The sequence below is a fragment of the Ursus americanus genome, chromosome X, assembly GCF_024610735.1.
Source record: "Ursus americanus isolate L20-20 chromosome X, mUrsAme1.1.p, whole genome shotgun sequence".
Classification (NCBI taxonomy): domain Eukaryota; kingdom Metazoa; phylum Chordata; class Mammalia; order Carnivora; family Ursidae; genus Ursus; species Ursus americanus.
Genome location: NC_142164.1, coordinates 55,113,712 through 55,137,254, shown reverse-complemented (window position 1 = coordinate 55,137,254; position 23,543 = coordinate 55,113,712). Strand labels below are relative to the sequence as shown.

At 37.0% G+C, this 23,543-nt stretch overlaps 1 protein-coding gene across 3 annotated transcripts in view; it reads left to right on the top strand.

Annotated features, from left to right (window-relative positions):
* Window positions 1-23,543, top strand: part of APOOL (apolipoprotein O like) — a 161,957-nt gene that overhangs the window by 42,589 nt on the left and 95,825 nt on the right. For all 3 annotated transcript variants that reach the window (XM_087859657.1, XM_087859658.1, XM_045800033.2), the window contains exons 3-6: window positions 7,093-7,212; window positions 8,428-8,482; window positions 10,629-10,727; window positions 23,062-23,153. In XM_087859657.1, the coding sequence (XP_087715783.1) occupies window positions 7,093-7,212; window positions 8,428-8,482; window positions 10,629-10,727; window positions 23,062-23,153 (366 nt within the window). The remainder of the gene's footprint in view (window positions 1-7,092; window positions 7,213-8,427; window positions 8,483-10,628; window positions 10,728-23,061; window positions 23,154-23,543) is intronic.

Genomic DNA, 23,543 nt, shown 5'->3' with positions numbered 1-23,543 from the left:
AATAGGTTTACTGCCCCTTTCTCTCTTCTGTTACCCCTATAGTGCCAATGTTATTTTTCTTGATAGTGCCTCACAGGTCCCTTAAGTTATCTTTCTTTTTTTTTAAAAGATTTTATTTATTTATTTGTCAGCGAGCGCAAGCAGGGGGAGTGGCAGGCAAAGGGAGAAGCAGCCTCCCTGCTGAGCAAGGAGCCCGATGTGGGACTCGGTCCTAGGTCCTAGGACCCTGAGATCATGACCTGAGCTAAAGGCAGACACTTAACCAGCTCAGCCACCCAGGCATCCCTAGTTATCTTTTTTTTCTTCCCCAGTTCTTTTTTCTTTTTCCTGCTCTGTTTGGGTGAGTTCCGTTGCTCTGTATTCTAGCTCAGTAATCCATTCTGCTTCATCCAGTCTGCTGTTGAACCCCTGTGGTGTATTTTTCAGTTCAGTTATTATATTTTTCAGCTATGTGACTTTAGTTTGGTACTTTCTTATATTTTCTGTATCTTTGTTGACATTCTCATTGTGTTCATTCCTTCTTTTTCCCCCTAGTTTGGTAAACATGTTTATTACCATTACTTTGAATTATTTATCAGGTAGATTACTTATCTTTGTACCATTAGGATTATTTTTCTGAGGTTTTGTCTTGTTCCTTCATTTGGAACATATTTCTCTGTTTTCTCATTTTGCTTGACTTTCTCATTTTTTTTGATCGTATATATTAGGCAAAACATATGCCTTTCTTAATCTTGAAGTTGTGACCTTACGTAGTTGATGATACTTCTTATTCAAACTTGCCCTACCTCTTGGTAGTCTCTCAAAACTTTGTGATTTTGTTTAGATTACCTGATTTATGCTTGATATCTTCCCACTGTGAGGGTGTGCAAAGACCTGTCATTGTTCCAAGTGGAGGAATCTCATTTATCACATAGTTTCAGCCTGATTTGAAGCTAGACTTCAGGCAGCACCTTTGAAAGCATACAAGTATTTATAGTTTTGCGGAGCCACAGTTTTAATTTCTCTTCTCCAGATCATGAGATCTCGAGGTATCCCCAGGGTGATACTTGCCAAAATTGGGGCTCCAGATGAACTGTAAATTCCTGTCTGGGAGAGCTCCTCAAAACTAAAGGGATGTACAAGGATGGCATCTCCCTGCTTATGTTCCTGGAAATGCCTCATTAGCCTCTAGATTTATGGGAAACCTAAAGCCTGTCCCTAGACTGAAGCTCCAGGCTAAGTATATAGACCTGTTTTATAGGAAGACTGGGGTTGTGTTTCACTCTCCTGTCTGTGCAGTGCCCTGGATTGGACACCTGCCAGGGACTATCTTTCCAACTTTTACATTTCCATAGTACTCAGGAAAGCCAGCCCCCTTGGCCACCAAGCCCAGATGATCAAGACTCCTTGTGTTTTGTGTCCTCTCTGTGAACTGTGTATGCCCACTGGCTTTAGCGAGGCAGCTGGAGAGTTTAGGGGGTTGGGCATGTTCACTGGCTTTAAAAAGGCAACAGGGAAAATGTTTTGACTACCAAGCTTATGGACTTCAGGAATACAATGGGAGAGTGCTTTGTCTATAGGAAAATGCCATGACTGCTTTTATTTGCCAGCCCCAGCCAGGGAAGAGGGTATTGACACACTGTCCATGTTTACTGACTTCATCTAGGGAGTGGGAAAGTGCTTTGACTGTGCTAGGCTGCCCCAGCCAGGAGTAAGGTAGTGCTGCAACCACTGACACTTTCTGCCTTCAGTCAGGTGGCAGGGTAGTGCCTTAACCGTTCTTACCTGCGTGTCTTACCAAGTCAGTGGGAGGGTGCCATGTCTCAGCTCACCCACCTGTGCTATCAGAGTGGGTGGAGAGTACAAAATTAGTGTCTTCCAGCACCTCTGTCTCTGAGGAGATTTTCAGTGGTCCCCTGCCTCTCCATCAGATGCTTTTAGGTAGGCAAGTAATTCTCCTTTACATAGAATCTGGGTGCTCTCAAACTACTGTTTTCTCACTGGATCTCAGGTTGAGTAAGAAAAGCCCTTTATTTTATTTTTTTAAAGATTTATTAATTTATTTTAGAGAAAGCATGCCAGGGGGAGGGGCAGAGGGAGAGGAAGAGAGAGAATCTCAATCAGACTCCCCACTGAGCATGGAGGGGCTTGATCCCACAATCCTGAGCCGAAAACAAGAGTCGGACACTCAGCCAACTGAGCCACCCGGGCGCCTCAAGAAACCCTTTAAAAACAGAATCTCAGTTTCCTGTAGTGCTTCGGGTCCTTTGGGTGTTAGCACCTTGGTTTTCTAAAATGGTAGACGTTTGGGGGCTCATCTCTGTGGTGTAGATCCCAGTCATTGGGGTGCCTGATGTGGGCTACCAACCCTTCACTCCTCCTGGATAAACACTGGACTTGTGAGATCCCTCTCTATTGTGTGTTGTCTTTTTTTGTTGTTGTTAGTTTCTTTTTTTTTTATAATAATATTTTTTTATTACATTATGTTAGTCACCATACAGTACATCCCTGGTTTTTGATGTAAGGTTCCATGATTCATTAGTTGCATATAACACCCAGTGCACCATGTAATACGTGCCCTCCTTACTACCCATCACCAGCCTATCCCATTCCCCCACTCCCCTCCCCTCTGAAGCCCTCAGTTTGTTTCTCAGAGTCCATAGTCTGTCATGCTTCATTCCCCCTTCTGACTACCCCCCCTTTCTTTATCCTTTTCTTCTCCTACTGATCTTCCTACTTCTTACGTTCCATAGATGAGTGAAACCATATGATAATTGTCTTTCTCTGCTTGACTTATTTCACTTAGCATTATCTCCTCCAGTGCCGTCCGTGTTGCAGCAAATGTTGAGAACTCGTTCTTTCTGATAGCTGAGTAATATTCCATTGTATATATGGACCACATCTTCTTAATCCAGTCATCTGTAGAAGGGCATCTCAGCTCCTTCCACAATTTAGCTATTGTGGACAATGCTGCTATGAACATTGGGGTGCATATGGCCCTTCTCTTCCCTATGTCTGTATCTTGGGGTAAATACCCAGTAGTGCAATTGCTGGATCATAGGGTAGCTCAATTTTTAACATTTTAAGGGACCTCCACACTGTTTTCCAGAGTGGCTGTACCAACTTGCATTCCCACCAACAATGTAGGAGGGATGCCCTTTCTCCACATCCTCTCCAACAATTGTTGTTTCTTGCCTTGTTAATTTTTGCCATTCTAACTGGCGTAAGGTGGTATCTCAGTGTGGTTTTGATTTGAATTTCCCTGATGGCTAATGATGTTGAACATTTTTTCATGTGTCTGTTAGCCATTTGTATGTCTTCATTGGAAAAGTGTCTATTCATATCTTCTGCCCATTTTATGATTTGTTTATTTGTTTCTTGTGTATTGAGTTTGAGAAGTTCTTTGTAGATCTTGGATACCAGTCTTATCTGTAGTGTCATTTGCAAATATCTTCTCCCATTCCTTGGTCTGTGTCTCAGTTTTTTTGACTGTTTCCTTGGCTGTGCAGAAGCTTTTTATCTTGTTTAAGTCCCATAAGTTCATTTTTTCTTTTGTTTCTCTTGCCTTTGGAGATGTGTCATGAAAAAAGTTGCTGTGGCTGATGTCAAAGAGGTTGCTGCCTATGCTCTCCTCTAGGATTTTGATGGATTCCTGTCTCACATCGAGGTCTTTCATCCATTTGGAGTTTATCTTTGTGTATGGTGTGAAAGAGTGGTCAAGTTTCATTCTTTTGCATGTAGCTGTCCAATTTTCCCAGCACCATTTATTGAAGAGACTGTATTTCTTCACTGGCTGTTTTTTCCTGCTTTGTCAAAGATTAGTTGCCCAAAGAGCCGAGGGTCCATTTCTGGGTTCTCTATTCTGTTCCACTGGTCTATGCATCTGTTTTTGTGCCAGTACCATGCTGTCTTTGTGATCACAGCTTTGTAGTACAGCTCGAAATCCAGCACAGTGATGCCCCCAGCTTTGTTTTTCCTTTTCAACAATTCCTTGGCAATTCGGGGCCTTTTCTGGTTCCACACAAATTTAAGGGCTGTTTGTTCCAGTTCTTTGAAAAATGTCATTGCTATTTTGATCGGGATAGCATTGAAAGTGTAGATTGCTCTGGGTAGCATGGACATTTTAACTATGTCTCCTTTATTATTATATACTGTCCTTGTTTGTCTCTTGTAAAGTTTTTGTTTTAAAGGAAGGGAAGAATGAAGGGGGAGTAAACAGAAGGGGGAATGAAGCATGAGAGACTATGGACTCTGGGACACAAACTGAGGGCTTCAGAGGGGAGGGGGGTAGGGGAATGGGATAGGCCGGTGATGGGTATTAAGGAGGGCACATATTGCATGGAGCACTGGGTGTTATACGCAAATAATGAATCATGGAACCCTACATCAAAAACTAAGGATGCAGTATATGGTGACTAACATAATATAATAAAAAATTATTATTATAAAACAATCCAAAAAGATGTGGTTTGAAGAGCTTCCACATTCAACATATGGATATGTGGGGAGAATGGTGCATCTGGAGAGGGCATGAAAGCTACATTCCCTTTCCCCACACCTAGACCTATGTACCTCTTCCATTTGGCTGTTTCTGAGTTATATGCTTAATAATAAACCAGTGATTTAGTAAGTAAATAAGCATGATCAAGTAAGTAAATAAATAAACTGCCTAATGAGGGTTATTGGTTGCAGAGTATCTTGGGTTTTATCTGTCTGAATGAGTCCCTAATGCTCCCTCATTTTTGAAACAAAGGTATTTTATTGAGTATATAATTTCCAGTTGCATTACTTGCTTTTGGCACGTTGAAGATATTATCTTGGCATTGTTATTATGGAGAAGTCAAAATTTTATCTAATATTTATTCCTTTGATAGTTCCATTCACCTGCCTTTTTTTTTTTTTAAGATTCCTTCTTTGTTATTGGCATTATGAAGTTTTATATATCCAGTTGTGGTTTATTTTTTCTTTATCCTACTTGGGATATGTTGGATTTCTGAATCTCTCAAGTGTTTAGTTCTGGAAAAATCTTTGCCATTCTATTTAAATATTATCTCTGCCTCTCTCTTTTCATCCTATCTTCCGTATCTCTTTCACTTTTTTAATTTCTTTGCATAGTTTCTTCAGATTTACCAGTTCACTAAATCTCTCAATAACTGTATCCAGTCTAACTTACCAATTGAGTTCTTTTTCTATTAACTTTTTAATTTTATTTCCAGTATAGTTAACATATGCTGTTATATTCATTTTAGGTATACAGTATACCGATTCAACAATTCAGTACATTGCTCAAGTGCTCATTGTAAGTGTAGTATTTAATCCCCATCACTTACTTTACCCATCTCCCCACCCACCTCTTATCTGGTAACTATCAGTTTGTTATTTATATTTAAGAGACCTTCTTTTTCTCTTTTGTTTTCCTTTACTATTCCTTCTGTTTCTTTTATTCCACATATGAGTGAAATCTTATTTATCTTTCTCTAACCAAATTATTTCCCTTAGCATTATACTCTCTACCTCCATCCATATCCTTGCAAATGGCAAGATTTCATTCTTTTTATGACTAAATAATATTCCTGTGTGTGTGTGTGTGTGTGTGTGTGTGTGTGTATCACATCTTTATCCATTCATCTATCCATGGACATGCGGGCTAATTCCATAATGTGGCAATTGTAAATAATGTTGCAATAAACATGGGGGTGTATGTATCTCTTTGAATTAGTGTTTTTATATTTTTTGAATAAGTACCCAGTAGTGCAATTACAGAAGCATAGCCTAGTACTATTTTTACCTTTTTGAGGGACCTCCAGACTATTTTCCACAGAGGCTGCACCAATTTTCATTCCCACCAGCAGTTCACAAGAGTGCCTTCTTTTCCACATCCTCAACAACACTTGTCTTCCATTACGTTTTTTATTTTAGCCATTCTGACAGGTGTGAGTTGATATCTCATTGGGATTTTGATTTGCTTTTCCCTGATGATGAGTGATATTGAGCCTCTTTTTATATGTCAGTTGGCCATCTGTATGTCTTCTTTGGTGAGATGTCTGTTCATGTCTTATGTGCGTTTTTCAACTGGATTGTTTATTTTTTGGGTATTGATTTTTAGAAGTTTTTTACATATTTTAGATACTAACACTTTATCAGATATATCATTTGCAAATATCTTCTCCCATTCAGTAGATTGCCTTTTAGTTTTGTTGATGGTTTCCTTTGTTGTGCAAAAGCTTTTTATTTTGATTAGTCCCAAAAGTTTATTTTTGCTTTTATTTCCCTTGCCTCAGGAGACATATCTAGAAAGATGTTGCTACAGCTGATGTCAGAGAAGTTACTGCCTCTGTTCTCTTCTAGGATTTTTATGGTTTCACATTTAGGTTTTTAATTCATTTTGAATTCATTTTTGTGTATTGTGTAAGAGAGTGGTCCAATTTCATTCTTTCTCATGTTGCTGTCCAGTTTTCCCAACACCATTTGTTGAAGAGATTCTCTTTTTTCCATTGCATATTCTGCCTCTTGGTTGGAAATTAATGGACTATATAATTTGTGGGCTTATTTCTGGATTTCCTATCTGTTCCTTTGATCTATGTGTCCAGATTTCTGTCAGTATACTCTGTTTTGAATACTACAGCTTTGTAATATAACTTGAAAACTGGATTGTGATACCTCCAGTTTTATTTATCTTTATCAAGATTTCTTTAGCTATTTGGGGTCTGTGGTTCCATACAAATTTTAGGATAATTTGTTCTAGTTCAGTAAAAAAAATGTTATTATTATTTTGATAGGGATTACATTATATTTGTAGATTGTTTTTTCTAGGTTTTGTTTCCTGATTTCATATTCTATGAACCATCTATTTTAAAGCAAATGATGACAAGGTAAAAGCTGGCTTTATTGTTTATCTCTGCATTTCTGTCTTTTTTTAAATCTAGGCTTCTGAACAGTCTTTATAAACAGCTTACTGGATCATTCCTCCCATTTAAGGTGTTTTTAAAAATATTTTATCAGCATATTTAGTTGCTTTTAGCAGGAAGGTTTATGACTTCTCTTCTGCTATACTCCTAAAAAAGGAAGTCCAGCTATTTTATATTTTTAACAAGAACTTTTTTTTGCCTCTAGCTCCCCATATATACTGCACCACCTCTGCGGTCTAAATATGTTGAAGAGCAGCCTGGTCATTTACAAATGGGCTTTGCATCCATCCGCACTACAACTGGTCGTTACATTGGCTGGTGCAAGGTAAGTGAGTTCTAATAGTAGTTTAATGTTGGAGATTTCTGATTTGTTCAGACAGGTGATTCTTTTGTTACATTTGGTATTGACAGAGGTTACTCATCTTTAGTACCTTGTCACAGGTAGCCAGAAGGCTGGGCTCAGCTAGGAATATTGACTAAAGCATCTACATGTGGCCTATCAGGCATGGTGATCTAAGCATAGTCAGGTAACTTACACAAGCAGTTCTGGGCTCTTACAAGAGGCCCTTGGCAGAATTTACTAAGCTTCTCATTTATCATCAGATGTCCAAGAAAGTTATTTCTACAGCATTCTATTGTTAAACCACAAAAGCCAACTCAGTTTTAAAGGGAGTGGAATTAGATGCCACCTCTCAATATGAGTACCGGCAAAAAATTCGTGGCTATATTTAGTAATATTTAGTCTACTATACCACTGCTGCATAGATTAAGATAGTTAAGTAAGCATTTATGTTATTTTTCAGGTATAGTTGTTTGGCTATTTACAAGAAGTTCTCAAATTATTTCTCAGTCGTTCTTTACTAATAAATTAGTTAGAAATAGGTGAAAGAGCAAACTTGATTTAAAACTTTTATCACTTCAATGGGTTAATATAATCTTAATTTGTAGAGAATTTATATTCCTATGTAAAAATAATATAAACACTAGTCTGTGTAGGATGATTTCTACCCTGAGATAAATGTCTTATTAGATTTTTTTTCCCATTCTGATGCACACTAAGAAAAAGGAGAGGATGAAGTACTTTCTTTAGAGTTTGTCGTTATTACTTTCTTCACAAATCATTATGTTGTTGCTACCACATCTTTATTAATCAGATGTTGTTTCTAAGCTGAAGTACACCTACATCCATGGTTTATTTAAATTCCATTCATTTTTCTAAGCCTTTATAAAACAAGATAATAAATCTTTGTATTTCTGCATTAAATTATCTGTGAGATGCTCTGACTATAGGCATTACTTTACTTGTTTATATGAGGAAAATAGTAAACAAGTATTATCTGTGTTAAACAGAATGAATAGGAAGATATGAAAAGAAGTTAATTTTAACAAGTATTTTCATGTGAATAATAGCAAAGTTAGATTTAGATTTGAGTGCAATGCCAACTCAACATTTTAATATGGTCTCAGAGATTTGGACTATTTTATTTAATTATCAACATCTTCAAAAATGCAGGTATCCTTTTTTTTTCTTTTTGCTTAGGGTGTTTATGTGTTTGTGAAAAATGGAATAATGGACACGGTACAGTTTGGAAAAGGTGGGTGAGTGAACCATCCATAGTTAGAAATGTTCTATTGTCTTTTTAATTTGCAGGGTTTAAATGTGAGAAAAATAAAGGTAGTAAGTTATTCATTATCATGTTTTACCAACTGAGAAGATACTCTGTATAGCACTTCATGATAACAATACCAAAGTAATAGTACCTATCATTTATTAAGCAATTATTATATGCTGTGGCACTATGATAAGCATTTTACACAATTTATCTAATTTAACTTCTATACCAGTTCTATGAGTGTTGGTATAATTATTCCCTTTTTTTCAAGATTTTATTTATTGATTTGAGGAAGAAAGAGTGCGAGCATGAATGTGAGCACAAGCAGGGGAGAGGCAGAGGAAGAGGGACAAGCAGACTTTGTATTGAGCACAGGGCCCGACATGGGCTTAGATCTCACAACCCTGAGATCATGACCCAAGCTGAAACCAAGAGTCGGACACCCAAGTGTCTGAGCCAACCAGGTGTCCCTATAATTATCCCCTTTTTACGGATAAGGAAACTGAGGTTTAGAAAGGTAAAGTAGGTTGCTGAGGTCACATAGCTAGTAAGTGGCAGCTCCTGGACTCAGACTGAGGTCTGTTTAGCTGCAAAGCCCATATTATATACTCAAAGCATAAATTAGAAACATGTCTCATTGTTATCAATTAATTTAAATAGGTGCTATTTAATGTTAAAATACATAGAATTTTGCTATCTGTTGCTAGGAAACACTAATACCAATTAGTCACTCTAGAATATTTGAGCTAATGTTGGAAGGCAATTTTATTTGATTCTTTAGTTTGATAATGGTATTTGACAGTAGATTTATCTTGACTGGATAAAGAAGATGTGGTCCATATATCTTGCTAATATTCTTGGCCTAAGCCAGTTGTTAAAATAATTGTGTATGGGAGACAGAAAGATCAGCTAAAATTTTAAATGTCTCCATGATGTTGATGACCTATAATGTATTATCATTACTTAAGGTATATAGGAATTAACTCCAAATCATATTCCTTATCAGTCTTAAGGAATATGATTAAATAAGTGATTGCCATTAATTAACTGTGATAGAAGAGTCTGTTTTGGGGCACCTGGGTGACTCAGTTGGTTAATTGGCTGCCTTCAGCCCAGGTCATGATCCCAGGGTCCTGGGATCGAGCCTCACATCGGGCTCCTTGCTCAGCAGGAGGCTGTTTTTCCCTCTCCCTCTGCTTGCCATTTCCCCTGATTGTTCTCTCTCTCTCTCCCTCTCTCTGTCAAATAAATAAATAAAATCTTTAAAAAAAAAGAGTCTGTTTTTTGGGCTGCATGGAAACAGAAGTAATTTAAATATATAAAAAGCCAAGAAATCTAGACTTGTGCCCACTCTTCATCTACTTTTGGTCTAGGCTCACTTCTCCTGATCATTGGTTTTAACCAAGAGCAATGGCTGCTCTGGGTACTGGGGAGTAGTGGCAAGCAGGGTCTACAAGCTACATGTATCCCTAGTCAGTTATTCAAAGTTCCTTAATAAAGTATTTCTGTTCCTACTGGATCCTGTCATAGTTTGAACAGGTAAGTCCAGAAGTATTTCCATTAGAGAGATGAATACATACATAATCAAGCATTTACTTTATAGTAATCCATGCTAAGGTATGAACTCTAGCATCATATTTCATTGAATAGTAATAATTACCTGTATTAAGAAAACAATTTTTTTTAATTTTTTTTTATTTTTTATTTTAAAAGATTTTATTTATTCATTTGACAGAGATAGAGACAGCCGGCGAGAGAGGGAACACAAGCAGGGGGAGTGGGAGAGGAAGAAGCAGGCTCCCAGTGGAGGAGCCTGATATGGGGCTCGATCCCAGAACGCCAGGATCACGCCCTGAGCTGAAGGCAGACGCTTAACGACTGAGCCACCCAGGCGCCCCAAAGAAAACAATTCTTAAATCAGCTGTGGAAGGAAGATTTTATTTTGTAGCAAGTAACTATTTTAACTAGCTTTTTCATTCACTGCTCAAATCATTATTTTTGTAGCTTCTTTGAAGAGTGTTTAAACCATCTTCTACTATCTTAGCAAATCTCTTTAGCATTTCTGTGTCATATATAGAATGCATAATTGTAAGTCATTTATATTAATTTTTAACTTATTTCTTAAAAGATGCATATATCTATCTGAAGAATCCACCTCGAGATTTTCTTCCAAAACTTGGAGTGATTACAGTTTCAGGATTGGCAGGCTTGGTTTCAGCAAGAAAAGGTAGGTTTTTAAAAAATACATTTTTTCTTTCAATGCCATTATATTTTGAATTTTACTGTCAAGGGAAAACCTCATATCCTTTATTGAATATTATTAGGATAGAGTACTGTGAAAATTTTTAAATTCTATGTTACAGCATGTTTACTTTTATAAAGACTTAACTGTGCTTTAAAACTATAGCTATTTCAAGATGTTTAACATCATTAGTTATTAGGTAAATGCAAATGAAAATCACAGTGACATATTACTACACACATATTAGAATATCTAAAATTAAAAAGGCTGACCATGCCAAGTATAGTCAAGAATGGCTATAAACTGCTGGTGGGAGTACAGAATGGTACAGCCATTCAAGAAAACAATTTGACAGTTTCTCTTATAAAGTTAAACATGCTGTTATCATGAGACCAAGTGATCGCACTCCTGGGTATTTACCCAGTAAAATGAAAAATCCATACATAAATGTTTATGGTAACTCTATTTATAATTACCAAAAGCTGGAAACAACCTAAATGTCTTTCAAGAGTAAACTAAACTGTGGCACATCCAAACAAAGGAATTATGCTCACGAGTAAAGGGAATAAACCATTGACACGTGCAACAATCTTGATGAATCTGGCATAAAGAAGCCAGTCTAAAAGAGTTATATATTCTGTGATTCTATTCATATAACTTTCTCAAAAAGACAAAACTGTAGTAACCAAAAAAACCGCACAAAAAAACAGGTCAGTAGTTTCCAGGAGTTGGAAGTGGGAAGGTGTGACTATAAGGAGGTAACATGAGATTTTTTTTTTTAACAGTGATAGAACTGTTCCATATCCTGATTGTACTGGTGGTTACATGACTATACATGTGTTAAAATTGATAGAACTATAGATCAGTTTTCTGTATGATACTTAAAATAAAATTCAAAAATATATAGCTATTCCTTTTAAAATTATAATTTATTATGTTGTTTGTCATCTTTTAGATAACTTTACTTTTTAAAAGATTTTTTAAATTTAAAATCCAGTTAGTTAATATGTAGTATAATACTAGTTTCAGGTGTACAATTCAGTGACTCAACAGTTTCATACAACACCCAGTGCTCAGTACAACAAATAAACTTCTTAATCCCCATCATCTATTTAACCCATCTCTCCATTCGCCTCCCCTCTGGTAACTGTCAGTTTGTTCTCTGTAGTTAAGAGGCTCTTTCTTGATTTGACATTCTCTTTTATTGCCTTTGCTCATTTGTTTTGATGCTTAAATTCCACATATGAGTGAAATCACATGGTATTTATCTTTCTCTAACATATTTCACTAAGCATAATACTCTCCATCCATGTCCTTGCAAATGGCAAGATTTCATTCTTTCTTAAGGTTGAGTCATACTCTGTGATTGATATATATAGATTATAAATTACATTTATAGTTTTCAGATATATAGATATATATAGCTATATAGATATCAGATACACACACACACACACACACACACACACACACATATGTCACAGATTCTTTATCCATTTATCAGTCGATGGATACTTGAACTGTTTCCATAATTTGGCTACTGTAGATAATGCTGCTATACATTGGGATACATGTATCCCTATGAATTAGTATTTTTGTATTCCTTGGGTAAATTCCTAGAAGTACAATTGTTGGATCATAGGGTAGTTTTATTTTTAACTATTTGAGGAAATTCCATACTTTTTTCCAAAGGGCTGCACCAGTTTCCATTATCACCAACAGTGCAAGAGGGTTCCCCTTTCTCCACATCCTCACTAACACCTGTTGTTTCTTATGTTATTAATTTTAGCCATTCTGAAAGGTGTTGTAGTTTTGATTTGCATTTCCCTGATGATTAGTGATGTTGAGCATTTATTCAAGTGTCTGTTGGCCATCTGTATATCTTCATGGAAAAATATCTATTCATGTGTTCTGCCCACTTTTTAACTGGATTATTTGTTTATTGAGTGTTGAGTTTTATAAGTTGTTAATATATTTTGGATAATAACCCTTTATCAGATATGTCATTTGCAGATATCTTCTCCCATCCCATAGGTTGCCTTTCAGTTTTGTTGATTGTTTCCTTCACTGTGCAGAAGCTTTTTATTTTAATGAAGTTCTCATAGTTTATTTTTGCCATTGTTTCCCTTGCCTCAGGAGACATATCTAGAAAGAAGTTTCTGTGGCCGACGTCAAAGAAGTTACTGCCTGTGTTCTCTTCTAAGATTTTCATGGTCTCCTGTCTCACAATTAGGTCTTTAATCCATTTTATGGTGTAAGAAAGTGGCCCAGTTTCTTTCTCTTATATGTTCCTGTCCAGTTTTCCCATCACCATTTGTTGAAAACACTGTCTTTTTTCTACTGGATATTCGTTCCTTCTTTATTGAATATTAATTGACTGTATACTTGTAGGTTCATTTCGGTTCACTTCCATTGAACTGTGTATCTGGTTCTGTGTCAGTACTGTGTTGATCACTATAGTTTTATAATTTGAAGTCCGGAATTGTGAAGCCTCCAGCTTTGCTTTGCTTTTTTGACTGCTTTGGCTATTCAGGGTCTTTTGTGGTTCCATGCAAGTTTTAAGATGTTTTGTTCTAGCTCTGTGAAAAATGCTGTTGGCATTTTGATAGGGATTGCATTAAATGTGTAGATTGCTTTGGGTAGTATAGACATTTAAACAATATTTGTTCTTTCAGTCCATGAGCATGGAATATCTTTGTTTCCTTCTGCCATCTTTAATTTCTCTCATCAGCGTTTTATAGTTTTCAGAGTAAAGGTCTTTCACCTCTTTGATTAGATTTATTCCTAGGTATCTTATTATTTTTATTTCATTTTATTTTTTAATTTAAATTCAATTAATTAACATATAGTATACTATTAGTTTCAGAGGTAAAGTTCAGTGATTCATCTTATATAATGCCCAGTGCTCATTACATCACATGCCCTCCTTAACGTCCATCACCCAGTTGCCCCATCCCCCCACCCACTCCCCTGCTTCAACCTTCAGTTTATTTCCTATGATTAAGACTTTCTTTAGAAATCTAAAGCTAGTGGCAGCACATTTCTGGACTTCAAGCTTTATTACAAAGGTGTAATCATCAAGATAGTATGGTACTGGCACAAAAACAGACGCATAGATCAATAGAACAGAATAGAGAACCCAGAAATGGACCCTCAACTCTATAGTCAACTAATCTTCGACAAAGCAGGAAAGAATATCCAATGGAAAAAGGACAGTCTCTTTAATAAATGGTGTTGAGAAAATTGGACAGCCACATTTAGAAGAATGAAACTGGACCATTTTCTTACACCATACACCAAAATAAACTCAAAATGGATGAAAGACTTAAATGTGAGACAGGAATCCATTAAAATCCTGGAGGAGAGAGAACATCTGCAGTAACCTCTTCGACCTCAGCCACATCAACTACTTTCAAGACCCAAAGTCAAGGGAAACTAAAGCAAATATGAACTGTTGTTTCTTCAAGATAAAAGGATTTTGCACAGCAAAGGAAACAGTCGAGGAAACCAAAAGACAACTGACTGAATGGGAGAAGATATTTGCAAATGTCTTATCAGTTAAAGGGCTAGTATCCATAATCTATAAAGAACTTATCAAACTCAACATGGAGAGAATAATCCAATCAAGAAATGGACCAGAAGACATGAACAGGCATTTCTCCAAAGAGGACATACAAATGACCATCAGACAGTTGAAAAATATTCCTAGTTATCTTATTGTCTTCGGTGCAGTTGTAAATAGGATTTATTCCTTAATTTCTCTTTCTACTGCATTGTTATTGGTGCAGATGCACAGATTTCTGTATATTGATTTTGTACCTGAGAGTTTACTAAATTTGTCTATCAGTTCTAACAGTTTTTTGATGGAGGCTTTCAGATTTTCTAAAAATATTCCCATGTCATCTGGAAATAGTGAAAGTTTTACTTCTTCCTTGCTGATTTGGATGCCTTTTATTTCTTTTTGTTGTCTTATTGGTGTGGCTAAGACTTCCAGTACTATGTTTAATAATAGTGGTGAGAGTTCACATCACTGTCTTGTTCCTGACCATAGAGCCAAAGCTCAAAGTTACTGCCATTTAGGATTCTATTAGCTATGTTTTTTAAATATGTGGCCTTTATTTTGTTGAGGTATAGTCCCTCTAACCCTACTTTGTTGAGGGTTTTTGTCATAAATGGATGTTCTACTTTGCCAATTGTTTTTTCTGCATGTTTTGAAAGGTTCTTATCCTTTCTTTTATTAATGTTTATTAATGTGGTGTGTCCCGTTGTTTAATATGTAAATATTGATCCACTCTTCCAACCCAGGAATAAATCCAACTTGATTTCAGTGACTGATTTCTTTAATATATTTTTGGATTTGGTTTGCTAGTATTTTATTGAGAATTTTTGTATCAGTGTTCATCAGGGATATTGGCCTGTAGTTCTCTTTTTACTGGGGTCGTTATCTGGTTTTGGTATCAAGGTAATGCTGGCCTTATAGAATTTTTAGATTTTCCTTCCTTTTATATTTTTTTGGAATAGTTTGAGAAGAATAGGTATTAACTCTTCTTTAAGTGTTTGGTAGAATTTGCCCATGAAGCCATCTGGCCCTGGACTTTTGTTTGTTGGGAGGTTTTTGATTACTGAGTCAACTTCTTTATAGGTTATTGGTCTGTTCACGTTTTCTATTTCTTCCCGTTTCTCTTTTGGTAGTTTATATGTTTCTAGGAATTTATCCATTTCTTCCAGGTTGTCCAATTCATTGGCATATAGGTTTTCATAATATTTTCTTAAAATGGTGTTGGTTGTTATTTCTCCTTTTTTAAATGATTTTATTCATTTAGGTCCTTTCCCTTTTCTTTTTCTTAAGTCTTGCTAGAGTTTTATCAGTTTTACTAATTTTTTCAAAGAACCAGTTCCTGGTTTCATTGATCTATTGTTTTTTGTTTTTGTTTTATTTTAAGTATCATTTATTTTTTCTCTAATCTTTATTATTTCCTTCCTTCCGCTGGTTTTAGGTGTTGTTCTTTTTGTAGCTCCTTCTTTGTGTAAGGTTAGGTTTTTTATCTGAGATTTTTCTTGCTTCTTAAGGTAGGCCTGTGTTCCTATATACTTCCCTCTATATAGCTTTTGCTGTGTCCCAAGGTTTTGGACTGTTGTGTTCTCATTTTCATTGTTTCCATATATTTTTAAATTTCTTTGTTAATTTCCTCATTGGCTAATTCATTGTTTAGCAGCATATTGTTTAACTTCTGTGTATTTGTGGTCGTTCTAAATTTTTTCTTTTGGTTGCCTTCTAGTTTCATAGTGCTATGGTCAGAAGAGGTCCATGGGATGACTTCAATCTTTTGATATTTTTGAGGGCCCGTTTTATAAGACAATATGTGATCTATTGTGGAAAATGTTCCATGTGCACTTGAAAAGAATGTATATTATGCTGTTTTAGGATGGAGTGTTCTGAATATATCTGTTAAGTCCATCTGGTCCAGTGTATCATTCAAAGCCATTGTATCCTTGTTTTTTTTCTGTTTAGATGGGATCTGTCCATTGATCTAAGTGGGGTGTTAAAAATCCCCTAATATTATTGCGTTATTGTCAATTAGTTCCTTTATGTTTGTTACTGTTTTATATACGTGGGTGTTCCCATGTTGGGTGCATAAATATTTATGATTGTTATATTTTCTTGTTAGATTGCCCCCTTTAATACTATATAGTGACCTTCTTTGTCTCTTCTTACAGTCTTTGTTTTAAAGTCTATTTTGTCTGATATTAATATTGCTAATTTGGTTTTCTTTTGGGATCCATTTGTGTGATAAATGTTTCTTCATCTGCTCATTTTCAATCTGCAGGTGTCTTTAGGTTTAAAATGAGTCCATTGTAAGCAGCATATAGATGGGTCTTCTTTTTTAATCCATTCTGACATTCTATGTTTTTAGATTGGAGCATTTATTCCATTTACACTTAAAGCAGTTATTGATAGATACATATTTATTGCCATTTTATTACTTGTTTTGTCTTTGTTTCTGGAGATTTTTTCTGATCCTTTCTTGTTTTTTGTCACTTTTGGTCTCTCCTTTCCACTTAGAGTCCTCTTTAATATTTCTTGCAGGACTGGTTTAGTGGTCAGGAACTCTTTTAGTTTTTGTTTGTCTTGGAAAGTCTGTCTCCTTCTATTCTGAGTGGTAGCCTTGCTGGATAGAGTATTCTTGGCTGCAGATTTTTCCCATTTCGCACTTTGAATATGTTATGCCACTCCCTTCTGGCTTGGAAAGTTTCCATTGAGAAATCTCCAGCTAGCCTTATGGGTTTTCCCTTGTAAGTTAAGGACTTTTCTCTTGCTGTTTTCAAGATTATCTTCTTTATCACTCTATTTTGCAAATTTAATTACAATATGTCTTCATGTGGGCCTGCTTCTGTTGATTTTGATGGGAGTTCTCTGTGCCTCCTGAATCTGGATGTCTGTTTCCCTTTCCAGATTTGGGATGTTTTCAGCTGTTATTTCTTCAAGTAAATTTTCTGCCCCCATTCTCTCCATTTTCCGGGACTTATATAATACGAATGTTATTACGTTTGATGGAGTCACTGAGTTATCCCTACTCTACTCTAGTGTTCCATAATTCTTTCTCTTTTGTTCTGCTTCATTAATTTCCATTACTTTGTCTTGTAGGTCACTAATTCATTCCTGTGCTTCTTCCAGCCTGTTGTTCATTGCATCAAGCTTGTTTCCAATCTCGTTTATTGCAGTTTTCAACTCTGATTCTTTGTTAACTCTTTTATCTCTGTGATAAGTGTCTTACCTGTGTCATCTGTTCTTTTCTCAAGCCCAGTGAGTATCCTTATGATTGTTACTATAAATTCTACATCAAGCCTGTTACTTATATCTGTTTTTGCTTAGATCTCTGCCATGGCCTTGTTTTGTTCTTGCATTTGGGATCATTTCCTCCATCTTTGCATTTCGTCTAAGTCTCTGCTTTTTTATGTTCAAAAAGCCAATCATGGGGTTCCTGGGTGGCTCAGTCGGTTGTGTCCAACTCTTGATTTCAGCTCAGGTCGTGATCTCAGCTCCATGCTCAGTGGGGAGTCTGTTTGAGATTCTTTCTTTCCCTCTCCCTCTGCCCCATCCCCCACTCATGTTTGCTTTCTCTCTCTTTCTCAAATAATAAATAAATCTTAAAAGAAAAGAAAAGCCAGTCATTCTCCTACTCCTGAGAGTAATGGCCTTATGAGGAAGAGGCCATGTAGTTCCCAGTGCCTGATCCTTTAGGGTGTGTCTCCAGTATGTGCTGCACATACTCTGCTGTTGTGTTTTGGCTGCTCTGTCCTTTAGGCCAGTCGTGTGCAGTTGCTCTTTGGCTGCTCTGGGAGGTTTTGGTCCTTGGCCTAAATGTGGCAAGTTTAAATAAGGTGTGCTCTCATATGCTTGTGAAATGAGACCTGTCACCATCTCCACCAGAACTGAGGCCTTTTAGACTCACTGCTTGGTAGGGGTGATGTGGGTATGGGTTTATGCTGGTCTTCTGGGGGAGGGTCCCACCATGATGGGACTGAGGCAAGCATGTCTGGAAAGGGCAGCCTCACCAGTGTGCAGGGGGTAGGGCTTGGTGTATATAAGTTAGGCAAGTACCATTGGTGCTGCACTACTTCCGGCCAGTATGTGTGTTTATGCTGAAAGGCAGGGGATGGAAATGGTGCTTGCCAGCAACTTTGTTCCTGAGAGGTATCTCTGAATATTGCCTCTCAGGGATGCACTCTGAGAAGTGCAAATAATCTCCCCCCTCTGTGCCCCAGGCCATCTTCAGATCACTGTTTCCACACTTTTTGCCCTCTGGGTTGTTTGCCTGACTTCTCTCCAGGAGCAGGACAGTACCCTCCAGACTGTATCCCAGCCAAGCCTGCTGATCTTTAAATTTCCAGGTTTTAAGCCCTACTGGTTGACAGAACTCAAAAAACTCGGCCTCTCTCATTCTCCAAGCCATTGGCTTTGGGGAAACCCTCTTATCCATTTCCCTGTGTGTACCTCTCTGTCTCACCCTTCTCTAGACCACAGCTCCTTCTTCTGTGCAGCAGCTAGGATCCATTTCTCCCCTAAACCACATCCCCACACTTTCTGCCTTCTTTCATGTGGCCTTTTCTTTCCCTTTAATTGTGGAGGTTGCTCTGCCAGTCTTCAGGTCAATTTCTGGGGTATTTGGGATGATTTGATAGTTATCTATTTGTGTTCATGGGATAAGGCAAGCCTAGGGTCTTCCTCCTCTCCCCCCCCTTTTAAAAAAGATTTTATTTATTTATTTGACAGAGATAGAGAGCCAGCGAGAGAGGGAACATAAACAGGGGGAGTGGGAGAGGAAGAAGCAGGCTTATAGCAGAGGAGCCTGATGTGGGGCCCCATCCCATAACGCCGGGATCACTCCCTGAGCCGAAGGCAGACGCTTAACTGCTGTGCCACCCAGGTGCCCCCCTCTGCCCCTTTTTAAAAAAGATTTTCAAGGGTGCCTGGGTGGCTCAGGTGGTTAAGCATCTGCCTTCAACTTAGGTCATGATCCTTGGGTTCTGGGATCGAGCCCTGTGTCAGGCTCCCTGCTCAGCAGGGAGTCTGCTTCTCCCTCTCCCACTGCCCCTCCCCACTGCTCATGCTTTCTCTCTCTCAAATAAATAAAAACTTAAAAATTATATAAAGATTTTCAGTCTGTAGCTATCAAAAAAAAAAAGACCTTGGGAATTTTATGTTAGTGTTAAAATTCATGCTAACCCCTCAAACTTACTTTCTCTTCTTTCTGTTGACCATCCATATTATGGGGGCTATATTAAGATAGAGATAAGATAGTTTGAGATAGAGATGATGGTATCAGAATAATATTTTATTCTCTCATCATCTCATCCTGACCAAGGTTGCTAGAACTGACATCAGCCACCTCAGAATGGAGTTTGTGAAAGTAGACAACCCATTACTCTCATTCAGTGCACAAGGCTTGATAAGCTTGATTTCTTTTTTCCTCCCTTCTACCCTGTATCTCTACGAACTTTGTCATTCCTTCTCACTCTACCACTTTTGTAGTCCCTAAAACCACCCAGGTGTTTGATGGTTAAGTACAAAGACTTAGAAGACTCAGCCTGTGGTCATAGGCCTTATTTCAGTGAGAGACTGCAAAGTAAAATAAGAAAAGGGAAAAGGCAAATGGGGCAAAGCTTGTAAGAAACCAGGTACAAGCTTCTAAGGATCCTCTTCCATTGGAGTCATATAAGATGTACTTAATTCCTCCACTAATGAAATATGACAATACATGTAAGATGTTGTCAGCCAAGGAAGCTCATTAAAGACTGAGCAGTCAAGGTTATTACTAGCAGCTGATCACATAAACACACTCTATCCGGCATGTCCAGAATTCCAGACTGGAAGGAAAGTAGTAGTTGCTCAACATAAACCATATTATTTAAACAAACAGTTTAGGCACAGTACATCACTCTTACTATTCAGAGAATGTTTTCTATCATTGTAGGGAACTGTTTACCAGTGAAGTCCCCAGATGCCAACCAAGAGCCAACCTTGCAAGCAGGCCTTTCTAATAATGGCAGTCTTGAGATACTATGTGAACTCTTCTGCACACTACTATATAACTGTCTTTCATAAGTACATGGCAAATTTTGTATTTTCCCATTGTCTACCTCTGAGTATAGAAATTCTTCTCAGTAGGCATTACTGCCTCTTCTCCTCAATGAAGCCCTTACTAAGCTGGTACGGTTCTCTGGTCAGTAGCCATTTTGGTCACCTTCCATTCATCTTCTGTCCACAACTCAGTTGCCAATCATTGTCCCCAAGTTGAATTATAAGAACATTCCAACATTCTAACTCTAGCCCATATCTCATCCCAATAGACTTAACACTCTCCCTATAGCTAATATTAATGGCTACTGATACCCCATTTTTTTTAAAGATTTTATTTATTTGACAGAGACAGCCAGCGAGAGAGGGAACACAAGCAGGGGGAGTGGGAGAGGAAGAAACAGGCTCCTAGAGGAGGAGCCTGATACGGGGCTCAATCCCAGAACGCTGGGATCATGCCCTGAGCCGAAGTCAGACGCTTAATGACTACACCACCAGGCGCCCCAAGATACCCATTTTTAATTCTAACACTGTGAGCAACTTTCACTTGTAAACGTATTATAATTACTTATTAGGAAAAAAATTGAAAACCAAGATCACTCTGTGTAGCATATCAGACTCGAAGAACATACTAATCAGTTTTCAGTAAGAAACTCATAATCCACTTGCAAGAGAATATGTTTCTTAGGTCATTCACATTGTTCCTAAATGTCAGTGCTAGAATAATCTAACCCACTGTCTTTCAAATTGCAGATATCACCTATTATTAAGTAATAAAATAAGCACAGTGACTCTCAGGAGACTTTTTATAAAAAATAAAATAGAGGAGAACAGCAAATATCAGTGTTCTGTACTTAGTATGGGTAAATATTGTGAAAATTTTGTTTCCGTGGAGTGTATGTGTGTCTGTGTAAGATAGGTCATGGGTCATAATGTAAAATTTATTCTGAGTCATGGTTAAAAAATATTTGAAAGCTGTTGATTTAGTCGAACCCCATTAGCTACATATAGAGGTCCAGAGAAGGGAAATCACTCAGTGATTTCACAGTACATAACTTGTCAGTGGTTGTGTCTAGAGTCCTTTCTTACTTATGGGAGTAGGGCTATTGAATCCGAATGAAATTTATATTTGGTTAGACTGGCCCTTCATATCAAGTAAAGAGAAGATGAATGTAAATCTTTTTTAATATTTAAAATGACACATCAAAGAAAAAAATGCTACTTTCCGAGGTTAGGAGCAGCACAATTAGGGGAATTTAGCTAAGTTAAGGAAACTTGGATTAAGAGATGTTAGGTCAGTAAAATCAAGAATCAAGTTATAGCTACTAGAATAATAGTGAGCAGGACCTGAGTAAAGGAGCAACTTAAGACATGTTTTTTTTTTCTAACTTATGATATGTTTTAACAGATGTAGACCCTCTTTCACAGTACCACACAAACCAGTCTAAAACCAAAGGAAAGCTAAACTAGAGGTTGAAGCAACCTACCTACCCATCTCTACCTAGCTCAGTCTTGTAGACATGACTGTAGGCCTCCTTACAAATAGGTAAACCAGACACAGAAATAGCTCTTGTTTCTTTTATCTTTCATTAACATTGCCTGCAAACACTGCCAGTTATTTTTTCACCTTAGTCTTTACTGATATACTAAATAGGCTGTTCCATTTTTAAAATAAGTGTTGTAAGAGCTGTTTCAGAGAGTAAAAGTACTTACCCTAATTAGAAATCCTGTCATCTAAATGCCCAGCTCATATTTACAGAGTCCAAGGTACCCATTCAAGCATTTAAGGTAAATATTGTTTTGAACCAGTGGTCTGTTGGAACTAAGCTATGGCTATATGAAGTTACTAGTGAGATTGTTTTTGGCAGATTTTTTTAAAAGGATTTTGCTCTTCAAAAAAAAAGAAAAAAGTTTGGGGGTACCTGGGTAGCTCAGTTGGTTAAGTGTCTGACTCTTGATTTTGGGTCAGGTCATGATTTCAGGGTTGTGAGATTGAGCCCTGCCTTGAGGGGGAGCGGGGAGAACTGGAGTCTGCTTCTCTCCTTCTCCCTCTGCCCCTCCACCTGCTTGGGTTCACTGTCTCTCTCTTTCTCTAAAATAAATAAATCTTTAAAAAAGTTTGAAAATGTCTCTTAGATGCTTAGTTTAGGCACTTTTGGAAATGAATACATTATCTCATGTTACCTACAGTTACCAAATTATTACTTCTGTATTTTAAATCAGTGACATGAAGGAGTTATATACCTTTTAAAGTCCTTAACTGATTAGTTAGTTGGGTCTTTCATGTTCCTAAGGACTTAATCAAAACAGGATATGTAAAGAGAGTCCATTTCACTTTAACATGGTGTCACAACTATGGTAGTTGATCAATTCTTTATATTATCATGTTTTATTAGATACTTGAAAAAAATGTGGTTACAACTTTGAGTTTCTTAGGACATGAAAAAAAGATACCTAGTTTTAAAAAAGAAGAAAATCATCAGTGCCTTTTGTGTAGCTAATTATCAATTTTAAATTGAGGATACTTTTCTAAAATTGGACATGACAACTAAGAGGTATTAATTGAATTGTGATCCTCAAGGATATTTTAGCTACCATTTTGATTAGTACTGTCCTCTAAAGAATAAATTGACATAGGGTAATGACTTGAATGGGAACAAAGAGAACATTAAAGTTATAAAAACATTAAGTCTCTGCTAGCATCTGTTTGGAGTTTAATAATTTGTTTGAATTTCAAAGGTTCTAGGTTTAAGAAAATTGCTTATCCACTGGGACTGGCCACTTTAGGAGCAACTGTTTGCTACCCAGTTCAGTCAGTAATAATTGCAAAGGTAAGTTCCTTTTAAGTGATAGCTACATTTCAGTATTTGTTTGAACTCTTAGTGTGACAATATTTAAATGTCCTAAGTGTCTGCAACATTAAATTTTCAGAGAAATATAGTGAATGTTAACTCTTACTTTGGCAAAATCACATTACATTTCAGCATGGTAAATGCCATTCTTAATTACATGATCATCACAAATAGGATAAATTTGTTTAAATATAATTCAACAATATTAATGCTGCTTTGAGCATTCAGTTCAGAGACACTGAATTAGAATTTATGGGGAGAAATACCGCTCCATTGCTGAGCTATGTGAAATTCAATTTTTAATTAACAGAAAGTTATATCTGCTGGCTGCTGTCAGTTCATCAGATTAGTATAAAAATCAGCAAATTT